General features: G+C 45.5%; 1 protein-coding gene across 3 annotated transcripts in view; it reads left to right on the top strand.

Moving 5' to 3' along the window:
- Nucleotides 1-23,018, top strand: part of MAP2K5 (mitogen-activated protein kinase kinase 5) — a 269,651-nt gene that overhangs the window by 36,965 nt on the left and 209,668 nt on the right. For all 3 annotated transcript variants that reach the window (XM_055126994.1, XM_055126993.1, XM_055126995.1), the window contains 4 exons: nt 8,930-8,999; nt 12,900-12,940; nt 13,948-14,015; nt 22,419-22,467. In XM_055126994.1, the coding sequence (XP_054982969.1) occupies nt 8,930-8,999; nt 12,900-12,940; nt 13,948-14,015; nt 22,419-22,467 (228 nt within the window). The remainder of the gene's footprint in view (nt 1-8,929; nt 9,000-12,899; nt 12,941-13,947; nt 14,016-22,418; nt 22,468-23,018) is intronic.

The following is a 23,018-nucleotide window of genomic DNA, read 5'->3' on the forward strand; positions in this document are numbered from 1 at the left end:
TTTTTCTCTGGCTCTCTTCATTTAACATGATGTCTCCCAGTTCCATCCATGTTGCTGCAAATTGCATGATTCCATCATCCCTTACAACTGTGGAGCATTCCGTTGTAATACATTTTCTTTCTGAGGGAATGTCCCATTTGGTTTGCCGTCTGACAGCCTGATAGTTCTCTTATTTAAGTGGCAGTTTCCCTGAAGCTACTATTTAAACTTATTTTCATGTGTACCAGGAGTACAGCCCCTAGAAATGAGGTATAATGGGGCCAGAGCCGTAGTCAGTGGCTCAAGCGCTTGCCTTGCATGAGGCTGACTCAGGGTCAAGCCTTGGCATCCCGTATGGCCCCCCAAGTACCACCAGGAGTCATTCCAGGGTGCAGCACCAGGAGTTACCCCTGAGCACTGCCATTTGTGGCCCACAAACAGACAAACAAAGAAACAAACAAAAAGCGCCAACCCCCCCTGAGGTATAGGCACCCTGTGGTAACTCCATGGCAGGCGTCAGCTAAGGGAGGCCTGCATATCTTTGGATCTGCTGCTGAATCCAGATTTAGACTCCTGCCAGTCCCTTCTCTTTGGCCAAGTTGTGTTTCATCTGCTCTTGGTTGCCCAAACCTCTCTTCAGACCCCCGGGCCTCCCAAACTTACTCTGTGGCTTTATTGTCCAGAGCAAATAGTGTTACCATTAAACTTGGTGAACTCTCTGTCTTCCCCAGTTCCAAATCATTAATAACTCTGTCTCTCTAATAACATCAGCCTGTCGGCCTGCCCCGGAGTTGTTCCCTATCGACCTTTTCACTGGAATACTTGTCACTGTGATTTTCTTTTTCATCATCGACTCAGTCTATGACCATTTGTGGACCCTGAGTCTGGAATCATTTAAGGGGAGCATGCAGATATGGTAGTCACCCTCATGGAGCAGTGAGTTATTTGGGAGTGGGTGGCCTGGATAAAGCCAGGTGAGTAGTTGTAATGATTCAATATTCAAAACAGATTGGCTTTGCCCATTATTTTTGACTGCTAGATCAGTTAGGTATTTCCTAGGAGATCAGGGTGGCCACTCAATATAAAGTAGAAGAAATAGGGCTGGAGCAAGAGTACAGCAGTAGTACATGTCCTTGCTTGTGGCCAACCCAGGCTTGATCTTGGGCACTACATAGGGTCCCTGGAGCACTATCAAAAGTGGTGTCTGAGCCCAGAGCTGGGAGTAATCCCTCAGCACTACCAGGTGTGGCCCAGAAACCAAAAGAGAAAATAAATAACTGAAGGAACGCGTAAGTGATGGTGTCTCTGAGTGGTGCTGCTGTAAATAAATCGGTAGCCAGATCATAAGTTCACTGGGCCCTTTGCTGGGCAAGCTAATAAATTAGGTATGGACTGCAAATAGTTGGTGAGTTTATTGATTATTGCCCTAATTACCAAATTGAGTTACCTATAATGGGGTTTGCTTGGCAGTGCTGACAAAACCTTAAAAGTTGAAATACTGAATATATTTCTGATAAACGTGTAGAAGGTGGTGGAATAGGACTGCACTGAAACGGTGTGGTGTGACTTGACAAGGTTAGATGTCTCTGAGTTAGCGTGTTGCCAGTGAGTGTCCGCTTCCCTTCCTGCCGGCTTCCTTCCCTTGGGTATTTGTGAGGTGCCCTTTGTGGAGGCCCCAGGCACAGTGCCCAGCACTGTCCAGCAAACGTGTCTTACATTTTATGAGATTCGTTTTTCTGAAAATCTTAGACCAGTTGTTACTTTCCCAGCACATTCACATAATGTACCAGCCCCACCCCCCCTCAAGGTGCATGCAGACCCTCGGATAGCATCTTGGCCGTAAGAGACAGCGCAGGCCCGTGTGTGAGGGCCGGGGGTTCCACTCCGCTCAGTGCGACCTGCTTCCCGCCCTTGGTGAACTTCAGAGTGGAAACACGTCTTCAAACATGGCTTGCTTACTGCAGTGCTGCAGTCACCGAGGGCACGGGCAGCATGTGGACCCAGCTGATCTCGTTTAGTGGTTTTCGTGTCACACAGTTCGGATTGTTTTCCTTCTATATACTATTGCCTGGAAGTGGGTGAGTCTGTATGCAGTGACTTTCACACACTCTTATTTGTATTTCATTTATCTTTTGCATTGATTTGTTTTGGGTCACACCCAGCTGTGCTCAGGGCTTTCTCCTGGCTCTGCACTCAGGGGTTACTCTTGGCAGGGCTCGGAGATCCTATGGGTGCAGGGGATAGAAGCTGGGTCAGCTGAGTGCAGGGTAAGTACCCTGCACGCTCGCTGGACTATTGCTCCAGTACCCTCCGTTGGTAAAGATTTCCCCGATGCCTGTTCTTTTGATTTTGATCATCCTAACCTCTTTATGAGGCAAACAAGTGAGGTGGTTGCTTCAGTTTTTACAGCTGAAGATAACGCAGCGCAAACAAATGACAAATGACCGTGCTCAGCACCTCACAGGTGTGCGTGGAGCTGGGGACCAAGATCATTTACGGGCTGATATGCTCCTTTCCCCCTCCAGCCAGTTTTCCACGCAGTGAATATGTATCAGATGGTAACTGCCTGGCCAAAGGCTGCGGTAGGTGGGAGAGGCAGCAGGCAGCTCATTCCTTCCAGAAACTACTGGAAGGCGACAAGCAAAGTAAGGAAAGCAGCGCTCAGAGTGGGAGGCCAAGGACGTCTCCCGGTCAGCGGCCAGTGAGTCTTGCTGTCGTGGGCTGAAGCTGCTCGTGCATGGCAGACACGCAGAGTAGCCGGGTTGAGCTCTGGGGGACACTGAGGCACCCTGCAGGGGAAGAGAGTGCTGCCAGGGGAGTGGGGCGGGGAGGATGGGGCGTTGGCTGGCAGAGGAGGGCAGGCTGTCTGTGGTGCAGTGTGGTCGGGGCAGAAAGAAAGAACTGAGGCTGGCAAGGGAGTGGCTGGAGCTAAGGGCGGGCAGGCTCTGGCCTGAGTCGAGAAGGGTCCCGGGTGGGAGGAGATGGGCTGCGGGCTGAGCGCCTTTCCCAGAGATGCCCGCCTCCCCGCCGGGAAACTGGGGTTTGGTGCTTTCACCCACTGCAGCAGGCGCCAGGCCCGGGCCCTGTTTCTCAGCGTGGCCCCCGGGGCTGCTGAGGGGAGCCCAGGCTGGGTGGGTGTTTCTGGTGCAGTCGTGCTTTTTGGTTTTTATTTTTAAAGGTCGATTTCCAGGGTGGGGGGGACACGAGGAATTTTTCTTTTTCCGACAAGGGGGCGGTAGGCCAAATGAGCGGGGATGATAGGGGTAGGCAGAACCTGATGAGCCGCTGGCCCACCAAGGAGCCATGTTCTCACTCTTCCAAGAAGCATCAGGGCTGTCACTGAAGGCTGGTGTCGCACAGGGCCAGAGCGTCAGCACAGTGAGTGGAGACGGCGCTTTTCTCGCACGTGACCAACCCCGCTTCGATCCCTGGCATCCCCTGTGGTCCCCTGAGTACCACCAGGAGCCATCCCTGAGCACAGAACCAGAAGTCAGCTCTGAGCACTGCTGCGTGTGCCCCCCCACCCCCCACTATTACCCCCCCACCCCCCACTATTACCCCCCCAACACACACACACACACACACACACACACACACACACACACACACACACACACAAAGGGTTGGTGATTTGGCAGCTTTTCATCCATCTTGGTATCTCGGTGCCTCCTCTGCGGTTCAAAATCTTTGACTCGGCCTGAAATTAACTCCCGGAGAGCATCGAGCAAGAGGCGGCGTCTGGGGATGGGCCCAAGGAACTCCAGCATTTAGAGGAGGGGGTGGGTGGGAAAAGACCCCCCTCCAGGAATCGGGTGGGAGAGGTAGGACAAGTGGGGTGGCCACGCAGTGGGGAGAGGTCCTGTGGCTTCACGCCATTCAGTGCTGCATGTGGGCTCTGGCCACGAGCCTGGCCTGCCCAGAGGGGACTGAAGAGGCCAAGCTGGCGTGATCCGTCTCGCACCTCATCTGGTGAGGAAAGGGGCTGCGAGAAGTGTGAGCTAACTTGCCCTTGGACTTTTTGTTTTTGCTTGGGGTCCACGCTCAGCAGTGCTCAGGGCTTAGTCTGGGCTCTCTGCTCAGGGGTTATTCCTGACAGTGCTCAGGGACCCCTATGCGGTGCCAGGGGTTGAGCCCGGGTCAGTCACTGGCAGAGCCCATCTCTCGACTTGTAAAAAGTTAACATGCATTTTAGGTTGAGTACATGGACTAGAATGAAAGGAGGATTTTGCGGGGATTTTTTTCATTCTGATTTTATTTTTTGTATTTTGGGGGCCACACCTGGTGATGTTCAGGATTTACTCCTGACTCTGCGTTCAGGAATCATTTCCGGTGGGGCTTCAAGGACCATCTGGGATGCCAGGCATCAAACCCAGGTGGGCCGTGTGCAAGGCAAGTGCCCTCCCCGATGTGCTGTTGCTCTCGCTCCTGATTCATTCTTAAACAGTTTGCTTTGTCCTTGAAATAAGGGCGATAGTACTCCTAGAATAGGAAAGGGTTCAAGAAATTAAATGGAAATGTGAATCCAGAGAACCAGGCCTCATCCATGGTACATATTCAGCCAGCAATACTCGTTGTTGTGTGTTTATGTATTGTTCTTTTTTTGTCCCTTACCTCTGTCTTCACTCTGTTTTTTAATAAAGAACCTTGTAAAATTAAGCTGAGCTATTTAGAATTCAGGGTTTTTTATATGGCAGATTTCCATGAAGAACAAAATGTTGTAATTATCGATTGAATTGTGCAGTTAGAATGTGAATTAGGTTCATAACAAATAGGAATACTGTTTGATAAACTTGAAAACAAAGCAAAGATAAAAAAAAATTCACTTGCTATCCCCATGTTGGCCCCCTGTTTCAAATTAATTAGATTTTTGGATAACTATACTAAACTTTGTCACATTCTTATTAAGATTGTTTAAGGGATTTTGAAGAACATCTCAGAGGGATTCTAAAACTAATACAAGCCTGGTTTTGGATCCTCTATTGGCAATCACAAAACTGATTAATCTTTTCCTCAGCTTATTGATTATTGCTGCAATTACTGTATATAATAGATCCTGCAAGGCACACCAGCAAAAAAAAAAAAAAAAAGGCATGTTTTATGTAACTGCGGCTTTTGCTCCCAGTTTGAGTGCAGTGTTTTCTTCTCTTTACACAATGTCTGGTTTTGTATTTCTAAGCGCGCATACACTTTGCAGGAAGTGCTGTGCATATTGTTTCAATATTAGCCGGTTTAAAATTCAAAATAGAATTTTTAATTCCTTAATTACTACTAATAGTGCATTGCAGTTTATAAAGCGCCAACACTCATTTTTTTTGCAGCAGTTTCATTTGGAGCCTCTCAGGAGCCCTCTAAGAGAAGGGCGCTCTCTCTGTCACCCAGAGGAAGCCAAGGTTCAGTTAGGTTGAATGGCTTCCTGAAGGTTAACAAGTTAGGAAGGAGAGTCAGGACGGGCTCCTGTTTCAAGAACACATTTCACTGAGCACCTACTCAGTGCAGGGCTTTGATAGGACTGAACAGAGCCGTGCAGGATCGTGGAGGGCAGGTTTGGTGACTCGTGGAGGCTGCGTTTGTGGTGCTGTTTCCTGCCTATCTGTTTGCTTAGCTCTCCTGACTCAGCCTGCGTGCTTATCTGTGTGATTGTTTTCTGGTTTTGTTTTCATCTCCTAGAAATATAAGAATATTTGTCTTTGTGACTGACTTTATTACTTTCTGGATCAAATGTGGAGAGAATCCCTTTATTATGATTTTTTAAAAAAATTGTATTTCTTTGTTTTGATTTTGATTTCAGCAGTGCCTAGGGCTCCTTCTGACTCTGCACTCAGGAATTATTCCTGCCAGTGCTCAGGGGACCAAACAGGGTACCTGCCAGGGATTGAAGAGGGGTTGGCTGCATGCAAGGCAGATGCCTTCCCTGCTGTACTACCGCTCCAGCCCATGGAGGAATCCCTCTCAATGACATTAGTTACAGAGGATCAAGATCTAAAAACCGCCTCCACTGCTCTCGAATGAACGCTCTTAGCTCTGTTAGCTTGTCTGCCTTTCAGAGCTGACTCCCTGAGGGGCACGGAGCATTTCCCAGGCCCTCTGCCGGAGTTGGCCAGTGCTGTGGTCCCAGGTTTGAGTCCTCCCATCTCCTCCAAGTGCCTTGCCTCTCATCCTGGGCAGCCCAGAGCTTGGGCCCATCATCATAGTCCTGGGCACGAGGTGCCCCGCAAGACCCCACCTTTTGCCCTTGTTCCTTCGGGAATATGATGTAAACGCAGGCCCCAAGTCACAGTGCTCCCTGTGGCAGAGATCTGGGCCCACACTGTGGGTCTAATGGCCACCCTTAAGAGCTCGTCCCTGATGGTGCGTCACTTGCCCATGTGGAATGGAGACTCCCTGATAAAGCAAGTACTAATCAAAACCAGTATTTTAGCAAAAGAAAATGCTCCTTGGATTTAGAAGAATGGCACCAACCTCATGCCACATCCCAGCTACTGGCCTTAGAGACACCGACAAGTGGCATCCCGGTTCTCCGCAGTGGCCTGCACTCAGCCTCATCCAAGAGACATCTGTGACACAAATTTCTCACGATGCTGCAAGCGATTATAGTTTTTGCAGATCTGGAATGGAAGGGAAGCCATATTTATTTATTTATTTTGTGAGGCAAATAAATAAAGTTGGAAAACAGGTCAATTTCATGCATGCAAGGTTTTATAGTAGGAAAAAAAAAAGTGCCTTGCTCCTGTTCTGACCCCTTTACGTTAGAGGTTATTTGTTTTCAAACTTGACCCCAAGCAGCAGTTGCAGACAACGTTATAATTAATCTGTTAGATAAAGCATAAGGATATTATATTTGTTTTGATTTCTAGGACTAATCTGGCAAACTAATTGCCAGGATTACTCACCTATCGTACATAGCAGTTAATTAAAGAAAAGCATTAACTGTAGGCGAGCACCAGTACGGCTGTTGTCTTGTATCAGTATAAAAAGGCAGTAATTTTTTTGACAGCCACTGATTGGAAAGTTGCTTGCAGCCTTCCAGAAGCAAGGGGGTACATGCTGTGGATCAATAACCGGCAAATTTCCCATTAAAAAGGATACCTGAGCAATGTTCCAAATAGCCACTGGCGTCTTAATTTTCCATGGAAACCTCCAGTACTTGTGTGCCGGGGACAAGTCATTTTCGGACAATTTTTCCAGACTACTTGTTAACAGTTATTGCTGTCCCAAAAGGTTGGCAGTCAACATGATTGATATTTCATTTACTTGTCATCACCGTTTGAGTAATGGCAAGTGCTGTATTTCTGTGACTGTAAGGAATAGTCGCCCGAAAGACTCTGGCCTTCACAAATGTTCCAGCGCACATGCCACCGTGTTTATGCATATACGTTTTTGCATCCTTACATTGAGAGGACAGTTTGAAAGTGCTCGGAGACATTGTACACTGATAAGAGGTCACAGAAATTAAACATGCACCTGGGATCAGAGTAGTAGTATAGTGGGGAGCGTGCTTACCTTGCACATGGGACCCGGGTTGATCCCTGGCACCCCTGAGCCTGCCAGGAATGATTTCTGAGCACAAGAGCCAGGAGTAAGCCCTGAGCATCATTGGGGATGGCCCAATAACAACAACAAAAAAGCCCCCCCAAAACCCCAAAAAAACCCCAAACCCAAAACTCCACCTTTGTTTGTATTCAGGATAAAGAGCCTTGGACTAACTTCTGATCCCCAAGAAGATACAGATTTATCTCTCCCCTTTGATTTAAAAAAAAAAGTTCATCTTGCAGCAGTTGTGATGTATGTAAACATATACACACTCATTTTTGACGTCTTCTAAAAAAGTTTAAGAATGTCAGTAACTAATTGACAGGAATTTCCCGAGAATGTAGTAAAGAGTTGAAGAGCTGGCGTGTGCTTTTTTTTGGGGGGTGGGGGAGGCACCCAGCAATGCTCAGGGGTTACCGCACTCAGGAATCACTCCTAACGGTGCTCGGGGGACCATATGAGATGCTGGGGATCAAACCAGGCTTGGCCACCTGCAAGGCAAACACCCTCCCTGCTGCACTATCACTCCTGCCCCTCGTGTAATATAGAAGGATTCAAGGAGAGTTCTGCTCTCATCAGCACCCCAGCAAAGGTGGCTCTTTTCTGTATTGATGTTTTTTTTGTACTGAGGTTATCACTCCATTGTTTATCAGTGATGAAAGACATGAGGGAACAGAAACCTTCTCATTAGGTGGACAGAGATTTGCCAATGACCAGATTAAGGAAAACTCAAACTGTGCCATAATGCAATATCCAAATGAATCCGTGTCTGTGGAGTAGTGTAAAAGCTTTTTCACTCTTGGGAAAGATTTTGTGCCTAGAATATTAATTTGATCTAAACTGCTGTTTCTTACTCGAAAACATTAAAAAAAAAAGTATGTTTTCTTGAAACTGGACTCCTTTTTAAGAAACCATGCCAATAATCTTTGGGTGAATCATATTTTGTTGCTCATTCTACAGTCTCTGGTCAGATTTTCATTATTTTGTGTCTTCTACACATACATGTGAATACATTTCTGATTAACTGATGTGTTGGTCCAGGCTAAATGTGAAGGTCTTCATTTTGCTTTGCAAGTTTTAGGGGTGGGGAAAATATATTTGAGGATTTTCCACGAATGTACTTTTTTGTTTTAAATATATTAAATCTTCAAAATGCTCCTGTAGATTAATACTGGCTAAGGCCTTAACTGACACTTTTAAAGATAAATGACAGTGTGAAGAGAGGGTAATTAACTTTGTTCTGGACTTTCAATCCTGCATATTCACTCAAGTCATTTTGATCGGCAAGTAGGGAAAAGTATTCTCAGGCCTGATATGCATGTTCCAGCAATTTACAAAAGCAGTATGAATTAAACAACCATCGTGTCTGTTCCAGTGTTCATACATTACTGAGTAACCTCTTTCTATACTCTCTCTGCAGTATTATTCCACAGTAATGGAGCAGCAAGTAAATGGACAGTTAATAGAGCCTCTACAGATATTTCCAAGAGGTAATGTTGGACAAATTCTAATCAACAATGATTATTTCAGTAAGCTGTTTCATCAACAGTTATGTTTTCCAAAGGTTTAAATGCACATAACATGATGTTTAGCTTTTAATTTGAAAAAACAAAAGAAGTATTCATTATCGTGGGGATTGCAGGCTATATTATAGTTATGGCAGATAAAATATCTAATTTACTAGAGTAAATTAAACTAACTAGATTGGTTTTTGTGTGTGAAGTACATACTTACATTGGCTTTAAAAACTCTTTGGGGTGTCCACATGTTTTCTAAACCAAGGCAAATAAATGACTTTAATTTTGGATATTTATAAATTATGGCTCATGATATTAACCAACACTGCAATAGAGGAGAAAGTATTTAGCTCCTTACTGAGGGGTGTTTGGAGATAAATTTCAGTGAAATGTTTGATCTTATTTCTTCTTGGGGATGGTATTTTCTAAACCTTGAAAAATTCTTTTAAATGGGAATTGATTATGAAATTAAAAATTTTGAGCAAATGAGGATGAGTCTTGGTAAATCATCTGGTCAAATATTTTTCTTTTTCTCTCTTAGTTTGGCGTGACAAACCTTACACCAGATATGATAGTTCAACTGTATAAAATATTTCCTTCAAATTCTTAATAATAGTGAAATGGTGGTTTAAGTGTATAAACTGCTAAGCCCCTCTCTGTACATCACCCCACTTGGAACTCATGTTTTATAACTGATGGAATAGATAAAGAAATACTCTAAACTCGTTTAGAAATAAATTCAAATAATTAAAAGTTAGACTTACCTTCATTAACTGACACTGTACAAATAATTATGGTGTGAGTTTTCCAATTAAACATTCTAGACTTTCATTACTTGCAGCCCTCTGAAGTTTGAATGGCTCAGCTAACCAGTAGACCCTTATTTGGCTTTGAAGCCCACAGAGTGATCCGGGTTTGAGGGTTTTAGTAGTATTTATGTGGGCGATGGGATTGGGGCTACTCAGTAGGTTATTAATAACAAATTGCTAGAGAGATGAATAAAGTCTAGCTATTGATAATGGGTCTGAGACAAGAATTATGATAAACCCAAACCCCTGGTAGCTGAAAAGCTAAAACTAAAACAGAAGAGGATAAATCAAAGAAGTGTTGGTATTTCTATAGAGAAACCTATTAGACCAACAACAAGGATACATATTTTTCTTCATATTTTTGATGACCAGATCATTTGGGGAACTTTCAAAATTTGTTTTCAGTTTTTTTCTCCAGCGTCCTTTTGTTTGTTTTTTGGTTTTTTGTGGATGAACATGTCCATTAAGCTTCCCTGCTTCATGACATGACAGGTCTCTTGTAGCACACTCTAAGCATCTTAGAAAATTCTGTTTAGAGTGTCTTGGTTCTTTATTTTTTTAAAAAAATAAAATACTTCTCTTCAGCTAAATTTTTTTTCGAGTTCTGTTTTTTTGTAAGCATTTTTTCCTTTACTTTTTTGTTTGTTTTGGGGCCACACCTGGCGGTGGTCAGGGCTTTCTCCTGACTCTGTGCTCAGGGATTACGCCTAGTGATGCTCAGGGCACCATATATGGTACTGTGGACTCAGTGAACCGGCGTTGGCCACATGCAAGGCAAGACTCTTCTCCCTGCGCCATCTCCCCAGCACTGTGTACAGTTACTATGAGTCTCACTCCCCACAGCCCCGCGCCCTTCTCTTGAAGATGTAACAGCCGTTTTTAGACATCTGCTCTGTTTAGACTCTTAATTTTGTGCTACGTTACTCATTTTTAATTCTCCCTCCAGTTCTGCCTGTTAGGTAATTTGATGTTTCTGCTTCCATTCCATAGACAGGATACCGAGGTTTGGGGAGGTCTATGACTTCGGTGTCACACAGCTTTCTAGTAGCTAACTGACCCTTGGGCTAAGAATTTTGTTTAAATGATGATTTGCTTTAAGTGGAAGGGCATATCATTGAAAATATTTAATGGAGTGGAGAATACATGGGAGTGGTTTGGAGGAACTCGGTAGGAGAGTCTGTTTGCTTGGCAAGTATATATTTTAGGGCAAGATCCCAAGAGAAGAAACCGTGAGGCACCATCCACAGTTCTGGTTCCATACTCAGAAATTTTGGTCCCATAAAATATTAGATGATATTTAAATACCAAGCCAAATTTAATTTTTTTAATAGAAGGCTCCAACCGCCTTTCTCTGCAACTTTTTTGCACGTCGTCCTATAAGGATTCAGTGCTTTGCTGACTTTTTGCCTGGTGCTCCCTTGTCTATAGACGGTGAGCCTGTGTCAAGACATTCTGGGCGTCTTACCTAAGTCTCTCTGCCTGCTCACTTACTGGCCCTCAGAACATAGGTTGAGTCCTTGGTCAGACCCAGTATTGGGAAGAATCTCTAGACTGAACGAAGTGAGAAGGGCAAGAGAAAACAGATGCTGCTCACGAATCAGAAGGGATCTTCATTCCAGCAAGCACAGGGCAATAGTCATTTCTGGCTCATAGCTACGTCTCCTTTGTTGTTAAATGACGTTTTAAACGTTAATACACATGAAAATGTGCCAGTATTGCAGTGACTTCCGATTCCATAACTCTAGGAAATGGGAGGTTATTAGGTTCTGTGCTGCTTAGATTTCCAATGATAAATGTTTGAGAAGCAAATTGAGGACAAAGAGGATGTTAAGGTAAGAGTCAATGCCTAACTCAAACTTCTTAATTAGTTACTTTCTTACTAAATGAAGTTTATGAATGTACTGGGTACTTCAGTGGAAATTCTCTGAAGGATTCTTAGGAAGTATTAATAGTCCCTTAAGAGCCAGACATCAAATGTATGTGAGTTGTTTTGGTTAAAAAGTTAATTTCCATTTTAAGAGAAGATTTGGAGTCTTAATTTTAATGTGCTTAGAACACATAAAAATATCTGATTAAGGTTTAGCTGTATCAGTTAGGAAGATAACATAGTAAATTAAAATATACAAAGCAACTGATTGGCTTTGTAACATACTTGAAATATATCAAGTTAAAGCAACTGATAATGCCTTGTAATGATTACCACGTCATCGTCTTATGAAACAGCTTTATTTCTGGTTGAAAACAGAAGACAAATACATGTGCATGTGAGAGAAGGGGTGGGGGGAATCAAATTCATCCTTTCCCAAACAATCAATCAAAATTGACAGCCCTTTAACATACAATATGTCGGGCATTGTAGTTTTCAGCCAAAAGAAGTCTATAGCATGAGCAAGAGGCTTTGCATTTTTAACATTTGATAAAGAAGTATTTGTTGGATTGGAAAACTACTAACCTTAACTCAGGGTTGTGTCAAGAAATTAATACAGTTTTTCTTGGCACTGTTTATACTTGAGTATTCACAGATGTCAGGATTGACAAGAAATGTAAACATGATATAATGACATTAGTAGCATTTTTAAATAAAAAATGAATTTGGGAAGGTCGTATTCAGTGATCATTCCTCCCTCGTGTCTCTAGTGCCCTTCTCGGCATTAAAGGCTCCTTCATCAGCTCTCCCTAATCTCTAAATCCTACTTGCTTTCCAAGTAGTGTAAATGGGAGCTAAATATGAGGGGTAATAAAGTACGGAAAGATTGAAGAAATTTGAATCGTGAAAGAAGTCTGATAATTGTAGGTCAGTTAACTTGATTTTGATATGTTTTAAGCAGAAATTGGAATTTCTCTGAGGTGGTGGTCTCAGAAAGCCCTCTGCCTTTATAAATGCTCACTCCTGCAAGTTAAAAACCCTGCTTCGTAATTCCCACTTTGGGTCTTGGGAGCCACTTTTCAATCATTTCTCTCTGCTAATTTTGGTGTCACCCTCATTTCTTTTTAAACGATTCATTTTGAGCAAATTTGTAAATGGCCCTGATGTGTTCTACAATTTAGTCAATTACTGTTTCAGCCTGCAAGCCTCCTGGGGAACGGAACATACATGGCCTGAAGGTACGAATTTCAATAATTGTTTCAGTAAAGTTAGATGGATTTGTAATGCTGTGTTCCACTTATTGAAATGTCAAATAAAACTGCACTTTCTCAAGCTCTGACAAGCCATCCCCCACCCCTTTCTTTTCTTTTCTTTCCTTTTTTTAAATGGAAGGTGTGTGTGTGGGGGGGGGCATATCTCTAGTGTTTGCCCACTATGCATGTGATTTGGATAGCGGGGTATCGGTGCTGCATTTTTTATTGTTTGAAATTGTTTCTGCTAGCCCGTTTCTTTAGGGTGATCCTGGGTACTGAGCTCCAAAAGATTTATTTGAGTGCAAATATAGACTTCATTTCATTGATTAATTAAGCACATAAGCATATTGCACACAGAGTACCCCCCTCTTCTTTTGACATATTTATGCCAGGAACATATATCTATTTAATGTCTTTTCATTGTTCTGTGTGTTTTGAATTCTGGATATCTGCTTAAGGCGGAAAATTGGCAAGAAAAGCTTGCTATTGTGTTTGACTCAAGGATTTTGTAATGAATTACTTGGGTCTCATTTTTCGGTGAGTAAGACACATTCTGTAGTGTTCTGCTTGGTTTTAGAACCAGAAAGAGACATCAACTTGGAGTTCACCGCTAGCCACCGGATGTTTTCTTAATGCACTTTGGAGAACATTTGTTTTTGTATCTGAAACAAAGCACAAATAGTGGATTGAAATTTTCCCTCTAGCATTGAATTCAGTTCCCCACAGTGAACTGAAATTTTTCCTGTTCAGCTTCTCTTTTTCCAATATTGCTTACGCATATGAATAGTGACTGAAACACAGTATTATGTAACATACAGATTTTTTTTTTTAAATTTAATTTGTAACCTATATACCAGAAAGACTTCAAGCTCGGGTCTGTCTAGCAACCAGCTAATTAACCTTCATAGTGGAATGAAGAATTTGTGGCAAATTATAGGTTAATTAGAACTGTGTCCTCAGAACACAAAACTGATCAGGATTCTTTCTTGTAGGTGAATACCCGGGCCGGGCCCTCTCAGCACAGCAGCCCTGCAATCTCAGACTCTCTTCCAAGCAATAGGTGAGAATTAGCGTGTGAAATGTGCCCACATGCCTGGTTATCTCCGGAGTGAGGGGCGAACCCCATCTTTGTTCTGTTAGATGTTTTTTAAAAAGCGCATGTGTGGATCAGAAGATGTTTAACAAGTTTGATAACCCTACCTATATTTAGATTGACAAGAAAGGGCCCTATAGAGAAAGATGAATTTAGACTTGCTAACCATTTATTTTGGTCTACAGAATGGCTTTCCTCCCGTCTCTAGATTACATAGGAAATTCAGTGCCTTTGTGTTATGCTCAGTGATCTGGTGGTTAGAGCGTCTTTTTTTTTTTTTCTTTTTGGGTCACACCCGGCAATGCACAGGGGTTACTCCTGGCTCTGTGCTCAGGAATCACCCCTGGCGGCGCTCAGGGGACCATATGGGATGCTAAGAATCGAACCCGGGTTGGCGGCATGCAAGGCAAATGCACTACCCGCTGTGCTATTACTCCAGCCCTGGTTAGAGAATCTTAAGGCTTAGGTCCCCCAGCCCCTTTGGCAGTGCCAGTGGATGCACTGACTTCTTTTCCAGAAAGAACCAAGGAAAGAGTAAAGTGGTGAAATTTAAGTTAATAATGTGGCTCACTTTCAGGAGACTGATGCTATTGTAGCAGGAAGATAATTTGTATTAATCTTTGCTAATTTTGGTCTTCATACTGGAATGGATCCTCAAGACTTGAGTCCGTCCGTTCTTTCTTTCTTTCTTTCTTTCTTTCTTTCTTTCTTTCTTTCTTTCTTTCTTTCTTTCTTTCTTTCTTTCTTTCTTTCTCTTGAGTCCTTTCTTTCTTTCTTTCTTTGACTTGAGTTCTTTCTTTCTTTCTTTTTTTTTTTTTTTTGGTTTTTGGGTCACACCCGGCGATGCACAGGGGTTACTCCTGGCTCTACACTCAGGAGTCACCCCTGGCGGTGCTCAGGGGACCATATGGAATGCTGGGAATTGAACCCGGGTCGGCAGCGTGCAAGGCAAACGCCCTACCCCGCTGTGCTATTGCTCCATCCCCTCTTTCTTTCTTCCTTTCTTCCTTCCTTCCTTCCTTCCTTCCTTCCTTCCTTTCTTTCTTTCTTTCTTTCTTTCTTTCTTTCTTTCTTTCTTTCTTTTTTTTTTTTTTTTGCTTTTTTGAGTCACACCCAGCAATGCACAGGGGTTACTCCTGACTCATGCACTCAGGAATTACTCCTGGGGGTGCTCAGGGTACCATATGGGATGCTGGGAGTCGAACTCGGGTCGGCCATGTGCAAGGCAAACGCCCTATCTGCTGTGCTATCACTCCAGCCCCTGGAGTTTTTTCAAACTCAAGTCTTCCTGACAGATCTGAGAACTTCCTTCCAGCTTATTAAATTGCAGAAGTGACGTGCTTAAGCTGATAGCATTCAGTCATTCAGCCAGCAAATAGCAGAGTGCTGTAGGTACAGACGACACTGAGGAAGCGATTGCTCTCTGTGTCATAAGTCACACTGAGGCTAAAGCCAGAAAACTTTCATTGTTTGTCCAGTTTTCCTTGGATTTCTGGTTGCAGCACGGCTCCCTATTGGCTGAAATGTGAGATTTTCTGCTTTGCCTGCAATCTAGTCCCCTCCTCCCCCCCACTTAACCCTGGGTTCTGGTTCTTGTGCCTTGGTTCTTAGGCTCTGTTTTGGGTCCTTTGAAGGCTCTCCTCATTCTTTCCTCCCTGGCCCCTCTCCACAAGTCAGCTTCTTGATTACTTTATTTCAGTGTTGGTGTCGCTGCCCACCAGCTTTCCTGCTACCTGCCGGCTACTCTGGGAGTGGAGTTCCTTCTTAAACGGCGTATTCTGTTGAACAGTCTAAGACTACGGCGAGCTAGGATGCTTCCCAGTGGATTGTCTATCTTGTGGCCTTCAAGGGGTGGGTGTGTTAGTGCTCATCCGAGTTGTTGACCAGGCAGGAAATTCTTTTTCTTCTTCTTCTTCTTTAGTTTTGAATGAATCACCGTGAGGTACAGTTACAGACTTAGAAACTTTCATGGTTATTCGGTCATATAATGATCGAGTACCCACCCCTCCACCAGTGCCCGTTCTCCTGCAGGCAGGAGGCTCTTTGAAGCTTTTTTCTTGTGCTCGTTGGGCATCAAGGCCGAGCTGAGTGCAGACAGGAAGCCCACTGGCCACAGTCAGTCCGAAGGCATTTCACGATTCCCGCTAATTCCAGGAAAGGTTTAGACAGCCTTGGGATCATGAACCTTGCCCTGTTGTCTTAGGCCAAATTATATCACAGTGTGAAAAACAGGATGGAGCTGAGAAGGGCGCTGACAGGGCAGAGGGAGGGCACCTGCGGTTCTCTAGGTCTCTAGGGTTTAGTTGTTTGTGGGGGTAGGGTGGTGGTGAAACGGGATTCTCTCAGGCAGTGCTAAGGGGTTGGCTTGGGCCAGATGGTTCAGTGTGAGCACAGCAGGCTGGGGTCCTCCAGGGTTACCAGTAGTGCATGGTGGTGTGGGCAAGAGGGAGTCTGGTGCCAGGATCAAACTTAGAGCCTCCAATATAGTCTACACGCCAGCACGCACGGTCTACACTGAAGCATGCACGGTCTACACTACAGCATGCATGGTCTGCACTGCAGCATGCTATGTTCTGACATTTGTGGTCTGCACTCCAGCATGCACCGTCTGTACTCCGGCATTCACTGCCTACACTCCACCACTCAGGTCTACACCCCAGTGTGCACGGTCTAACACCAGCGTGCATGGTCTATGCTGTGGCATGCACGGTCCATACTCCAGCTCATTAAGCAATCTCCCTGGCCCCTTCCTGGGTTGAGCTTTAACAGCAGAGGTGAAATAGGTCTGATGATTGATGAAAGAAATGACCAGGTGCCGTCAGAGAGTCCTGTAAAATCTGGTGGAAGGAAACTCAGAGATGGTCTGGTCTCGTCATGCACAGCCTTTTGCAGTGTCTTCCCTTAGATGACTCCCCGTTGGTTAGTAATGTGATTTGCTCTGGGAGTCATTTCTCTTAGGAGGCAGGCAACTCGAAGGTGATTTTGCTATGCCACCCTGAGGTGGCCATGCCTTTCGCCCCAGGTTGCTAACTGATGAAAAGCATTTCCTGTGTGCTTCCTACTCATAGGTAGTTTGCCAGTACTGTCCTGCTGGACAGAGGAACAATTTCCTCTGTAGCTCGTAGTATGAAAATGTTACTGTCAAGGTTACTGTCGCCAGTGCCGTGAGCAGATTAGTAGGCTTTGTTTGTGCTTTGTTTGGGAGCCACCCCCGGTGGCCTTTCTCCTGGCTCTGCGCTCACTGGTGGGGCTTGGCACTCTACCAGGTGCCAGGGAGATCTCATCTGGGTACCCTGCCCATTGTGCTGTCTCTCCGGCTCAGGTGAGCAGGCCGTGAAGCCTGAGGACACGAAGCAGGAATCTGGTTAGACTCAGGCCAAGTGCTCAGGGAGGACCTGGGGCGAGGCAGGTCCCCGGAGGCCAGAGCCGCACCAGACCTCAGGGCAGAGTGTTTCTGGTGGGGGCAGAGGCCCGGAGAGGAGTCCACATGGTGGCAGATTGGCCGTTTGGCTGCAGCTGTGGGAGGGTGCGGGGGTCAGGGGAGGTGAGGGAGGGAGGTGAGCATTAGGACCGATGCAGGGAGGAAGCTGACCGTTCTCCTGTCGGCTTCCCTCCTGGAAGTGGGAGATGCATGTCTCCGTCCATTCTCCCCCATCACCCACTTGCCCACTCCCGACCCCCTTGCGGGTCATCCCTCACTGCTTCCTGGGCCTCCCTCAGGCCCGCGCTGGTGGCTTCCCCCTTCTGCACCCCCGTGGAGTCTCCTGCCCTGCCAGCGTCTCGGTTGCTGTGAGGGTGGGTCAGGCCCTTCTGGCCTCTGCCAGTCTCCTCATCCTGCCTCTCTCCATGCCTCCTCTCCCCACGGCAGCAGAGGGTCCTCCTGATGCCAAGCCTGGGCCTTTTCTGCTCTCTCCCCACTGCCCAGGACTGTGTCCCTCATGGCAGGTGAGTGCTGGCCTCTCACAGCGGCGTCCTTTGCCTGTCCCGGCCTCCTGTTCCGCTCTCTGCTCCTCCCTCCCCACTATTCCAGCTTCGCTGGTGAACCTTAGAGCCCCCCACCTGGGCTCAGGGCTTACTCCTCACTCGCCCCTCTGGGCTCAGCCTGATCAAAACCTGGTCAGCCACATGCAAGGCAAGCCCCCTCCCCTGGACTATCTCTGTGGCCCTACAGTGCCTTTTCTGGACCCTCTTTAGCGTCACGACTGGGCTTTCCTGGCTGGAGCTGCCTGCGTGCCTCTTCTCCCTCCTTCCCTTTAGTCTGACTAACCTCGGGCCGCTTGAAGCAATGCAGCCTTTCTCTTCTGGAAACGACCCTCTCCTCGTCCACACCGCACACCCATTCTGTGAGTTTCCTCCGTTCCCCTCTGCTTGCTTTTCCCGTAGCGGTTACTAGAAAGAATCCCCTCGGATCCCCCAGTATTTCCTGTTCTCTTCATAGCATGTTTGTTATTGAGCCCTCGCCACCCCCAGCTGGTGCCTGTGATTCAGGGGACACGTCAGTGATGCCCGGATGAATGTACCACTTTCATTTTCTCCACATCTTGTCATGGGCTCACATTCTACCAGCTGACACAGCTTTTCTAGGATGACATTATTTTTGATCGCTTTTGAGTACATGCCTTAATCTATCTCTCTCAGAGTTGCTAAGCCCAGGTTCTAATTGTTTCATGTTGACATTTTATGTATTCCTCTTTGGGCCACACCCGGCAGTGCTCAGGGATTTCTCCTGCCTTTGTGCTCAGGGATCACTCCCGGCATGTACCCTGTCTGCCCTGTGGTATCTCACTCTGTCCCTACCCATTAACATTTTTAAATGCTTTTCAAAAAGATTTTTGGTAGCTTATGATGATGACTAGACAGATAAAATGTCGAGTAAATTGAGGCACCAAGAAATGTCCACGATACTAATGATTTTTACCGTGCCAGGTTGCTAGTCAGAGACTGACATAATAAATGAAGTTGGCTTTTTCCTCCCTTGCTCTCAAAGTGCGAGCTGGCCTCTGTTTCCGATGGATGACTGACTGGGTGAAGCTGCACCCACCAGGCCTAGGCTGTGATTACTATCCCACTGCCAAGACAAGGCCCTTCCTGAACAGGGTGGCTTTCTCCAATAAAAGCAGGATGGTTCAACTCTCCACTTACCAACCTTTGGTGTTAGGAAGATTGATGAAGCTGTATTAAGGAATCACATTTTATTTCTTGGATGAAAGGTGTTTTGTGGATGCAATGAATCAAAATGTTATTATTTCAAGTTGTATGACATAATGGAATATCTGTGGCGAAACATTGCCTGGGCATTATTTGGTTATTTGTGTCTTTACAGTAATTGCAACTATCAAATTGGGAGGCACTGGTGGGAATAAAAGAATCTAAATATTTCCCAGGGAGAAGAGTTTGTATGTGTACAAGAGACAGACTCGGGGCAAGGTCTTTACCTTAGTTTCCTTTAGAATTTAGGAACAATACCTGTACCCCACACCATATTATTTATCGTCACAATTAAATTGGGATAATAATAGCATTTCATGCAGTGGTGCTTACATGGTCATTATTCAAAAAATGATAGCTACTAGTTAAACAGGTCTGTTTATAGGCAATTTTTGTTTTGTTATGTTTTTTGTTTTGGGGTCACACCTGGTGATGCTCAGAACTTACGCCTGGCAGGGCTCTGGGGACTATATGGAATGCTGGGGATAGAAACCAGGTCGGCCATATGCAAGGCAAACACATTACCTCTTGTACTGTTGATCTAGTCCCACAATTGTTTATTTTTGAGTTTAAGTTTCCACTTCAGTCCTATTTTACAGAACTCTTTTTCTAAATTTAATTTTATTTTTTGAAGTGACTCCTAATGTCTTTATGTACAGGTCTCATTATAGAATTTTCTCCCAGAAGTGTCACTGTATCACTGTCATCCCATTGCTCATTGATTTGCTCGAGCAGGCACCAGTAACGTCTCCATTGTGAGACTTGTTGTTACTGTTTTTGGCATATCAAATACACCACATAGGGTGTTTGCCTTGCACTCGACCGACCCGGGTTGATTCCTCCATCCCTCTTGGAGAGCCTGGCAAGAGTATCTCACCTACACGGCAGAATCTACCAGTGACGTGTTTGATATGCCAAAAACTGTAACAAGAAGTCTCACAATGGAGGTGTTACTGGTGCCCGCTTGAGCAAATCGATGAGCAATGGGATGACAGTGACAGTGACAGTTTATAAAGTAGTTCACAATATTTGATTACATTTAATGTTCGAACACCAGTCCCACCACCATTATACCTTTCCACCACTGTATTTCAGATGTTTCCATCCTGAACTCCACTGCTGCCCCAAAGCAGAACTGAAATAATTTGTTTTGTATTGTGTTCGTTATAAATAAACTGCTGAAAATGCTCCAAAAAACTTTCCTTAAAGGAGAGTGTGTGAAGATTGTTGTATTTCACCCAGGGGCCATTAAGTCCTTCTATAAGAGATCACTAATATTTTGTTAAAGGTTGAGACTTGTGTGTGCTTATATATATATATATATTATAGGCACATTTTCTAAATTGGAGGAATGTAACAGTGAGGCCCTATAGTATGAACTTGATCAGAACAGACGTTTAAGAAATGTTCAGAAAGAAGAACAAGTATCTATCACTTTCAACAATACTTTCAACGATACAGTGTGCGCAGTCACTTGAGGAATGAGATCTTCTGAAATGTAACATATTAATGTGTGTGTATGTGAGACCACCACGCCGTAACAGCCAGAACCATGACCACCCTGTATATAACACACACACCAGCTCCCTGGATGAGGATGCAGTGGCAGGGAATGTGTGATCAAGGTGATGTCAATGCGGTTGTGTCCTCGGTCAGGAGAAAGAGCAACACTTAGGGCAGGACCACTGCCTTGGGCCATGGGGAGGGTTGGTGTAGAAGAGCAATAGAATTAAGAAGCTGGAGCAGTAGTACAGCAGGGAGGGTGCTTGCCTTGCTAGGTTCAGCCCTCGGCATCTGGTCCCCTGCGTACTGCCAGGAGTGATTCCTGAGTGTAGAGCAGGGAGTACGCCCTGAGCATTGCCGGGTGTGCGCCCCCCCCCCCCCCGCAAGGACCCCCCTGCCACTCCACCCACAAAAGAAAGAGAAGCTTTACCTTTCAGGTAAGAGCAGCGATGCAGTACCATCCCATGTGCGAGTTCACTGATCAGGTAGCTGAGTGTAGGTGTGACTCCGCAGAAAGCAAGGTCTTCAGCATCTGACCTTGGCCCCTTCCCTAAATTCATTCACATAAAGCTGAGGTTCCCAAACTTATTTCAGAAAAAAGGACTGCTCAGCTGCCTGCAGGAAATCTGTCTTCTTCAGACAAACGGATAAAGCAGCCCCCGTGTGCACCCGCACCACTGCCAGCCACGGGGTCTCCTCTGCGATGGTTTTGCCCCCTTTGGAGAACACTGGCATGTGTCCAGGAAGCATTGATCCTGTTCCTTCACTAATCCTGGGAGCTGCGCCATGGACTTAGAGAAAAGGAAAGAGAAAGCAGCTAAAATTTATTTACCGCAATATAGGGCTTTAGTTTACAGACCATCTGGGGGTTTAGTTGCGAAAATAGTCGGTGGTAGTTACTTTTCTTGACTGCAATATGAAGTCTCTCTGCCCCTCCCCCATGCTCTAGAAAGAGGAAATGGAAAGTTTTGACAGGATACGTGGCTTCTCCCAGAGCATGTGGCCAGTGAGTCCCAGGGTTTATTTCTAGTAAGCATTTGCATCCTGGAAATTCAATTGTAAGCTGGAGGGAGTGGGGAGCTCTCGGCAGCTTTAGGGCTCCACCGGTGCTTCTCAGCCGAGTAGCCGAGCCCTGAGTTTTCAGGCCTGCTGGGCACCACGTGATGCGGAGAGAGAGCCCAGGTCTGTGCGTGCCGGGCCTGTGCAGCCGCTGTCCTGTCTCCCGGCCCAGGAATCAGAGTAGAGAATCGGGCTCACTGTCCATTTTATCTTTTCCAGCTCTGTGACAGTCGAAGAGTCAGTGTTCCGTGCTTTGTCTAAGCAGATGACAGAGTGGACACGGTAGAGTCACTCAGGGGCACCCAAGGCTGCCCAACAAATAGCCCAGAAAGCATCTCTTAAGTGCTCCATAGAGCAGTCTCACTGCGTTTGGACTCTGGGCTTCCTTATTGCGGTGCCTTACCAGTGGCCCTCCGTCTCTTGATTAATACCTTTGTCATGTGTCCAGTTATATTTGGAAAAGAAAGATACGGGGCAAAGATTAGAAAGCCTGTAGACTCCACATCTACACCTGAAGCAAAGGTGTATCCTCATCTGCGGTTTTCGGTGGTCAAAGATGTCGGTGATGTTACCACTAAAAATTATGTCTTTCCTTTGTAGCTTAAAGAAGTCTTCTGCTGAGCTGAAAAAGATATTAGCCAATGGCCAGGTAAGGTGGCATTCCGTATTAAGATTCTCACCTGACGACTACCCAGTGTCTATACCCACAAACCTAACAAACCGAGCCCATGAGTTTCTTCCTGTCATAAGTGAATTACATGGCTTAATTTGATTGGCAGAACAATTTGTAGCACGTTTTTCAAACTGTGCTAATGGATTTCACTCCCAGCAGATTGAAGTACCACGTACATACCCTGCCGTCTTCTCAGCTGAAAAAAAGTTAATCAATTCCGAACAAGTGTGTCAACCCATGTGTGGGGGGAAATGACCCCGTACCCTGCCGTGGCTGTTTCTTTCATTATCTTGGGGGAGAGAGGGAAAAACGGCGGCTTTCCTACCGCAGCTCCTCCATTTGTTCTACCGTCCGCAATGGCTTTTTAGGGGAACTGAGGCACAGCAGACCTCCAGTGTTTGGAATTCCTGGGCGTCTTAGCAGCCCCGGGGTCGAAAGCTGAATGACAGAAGCCAGCCAGTGGGGGATGGATGGGCCCGAGGGCCAGTTATTTCTCACTAATTTTGATCCCAGTAAATGGTCACATC

The sequence above is a fragment of the Sorex araneus genome, chromosome 2 (assembly GCF_027595985.1).
Source record: "Sorex araneus isolate mSorAra2 chromosome 2, mSorAra2.pri, whole genome shotgun sequence".
Classification (NCBI taxonomy): domain Eukaryota; kingdom Metazoa; phylum Chordata; class Mammalia; order Eulipotyphla; family Soricidae; genus Sorex; species Sorex araneus.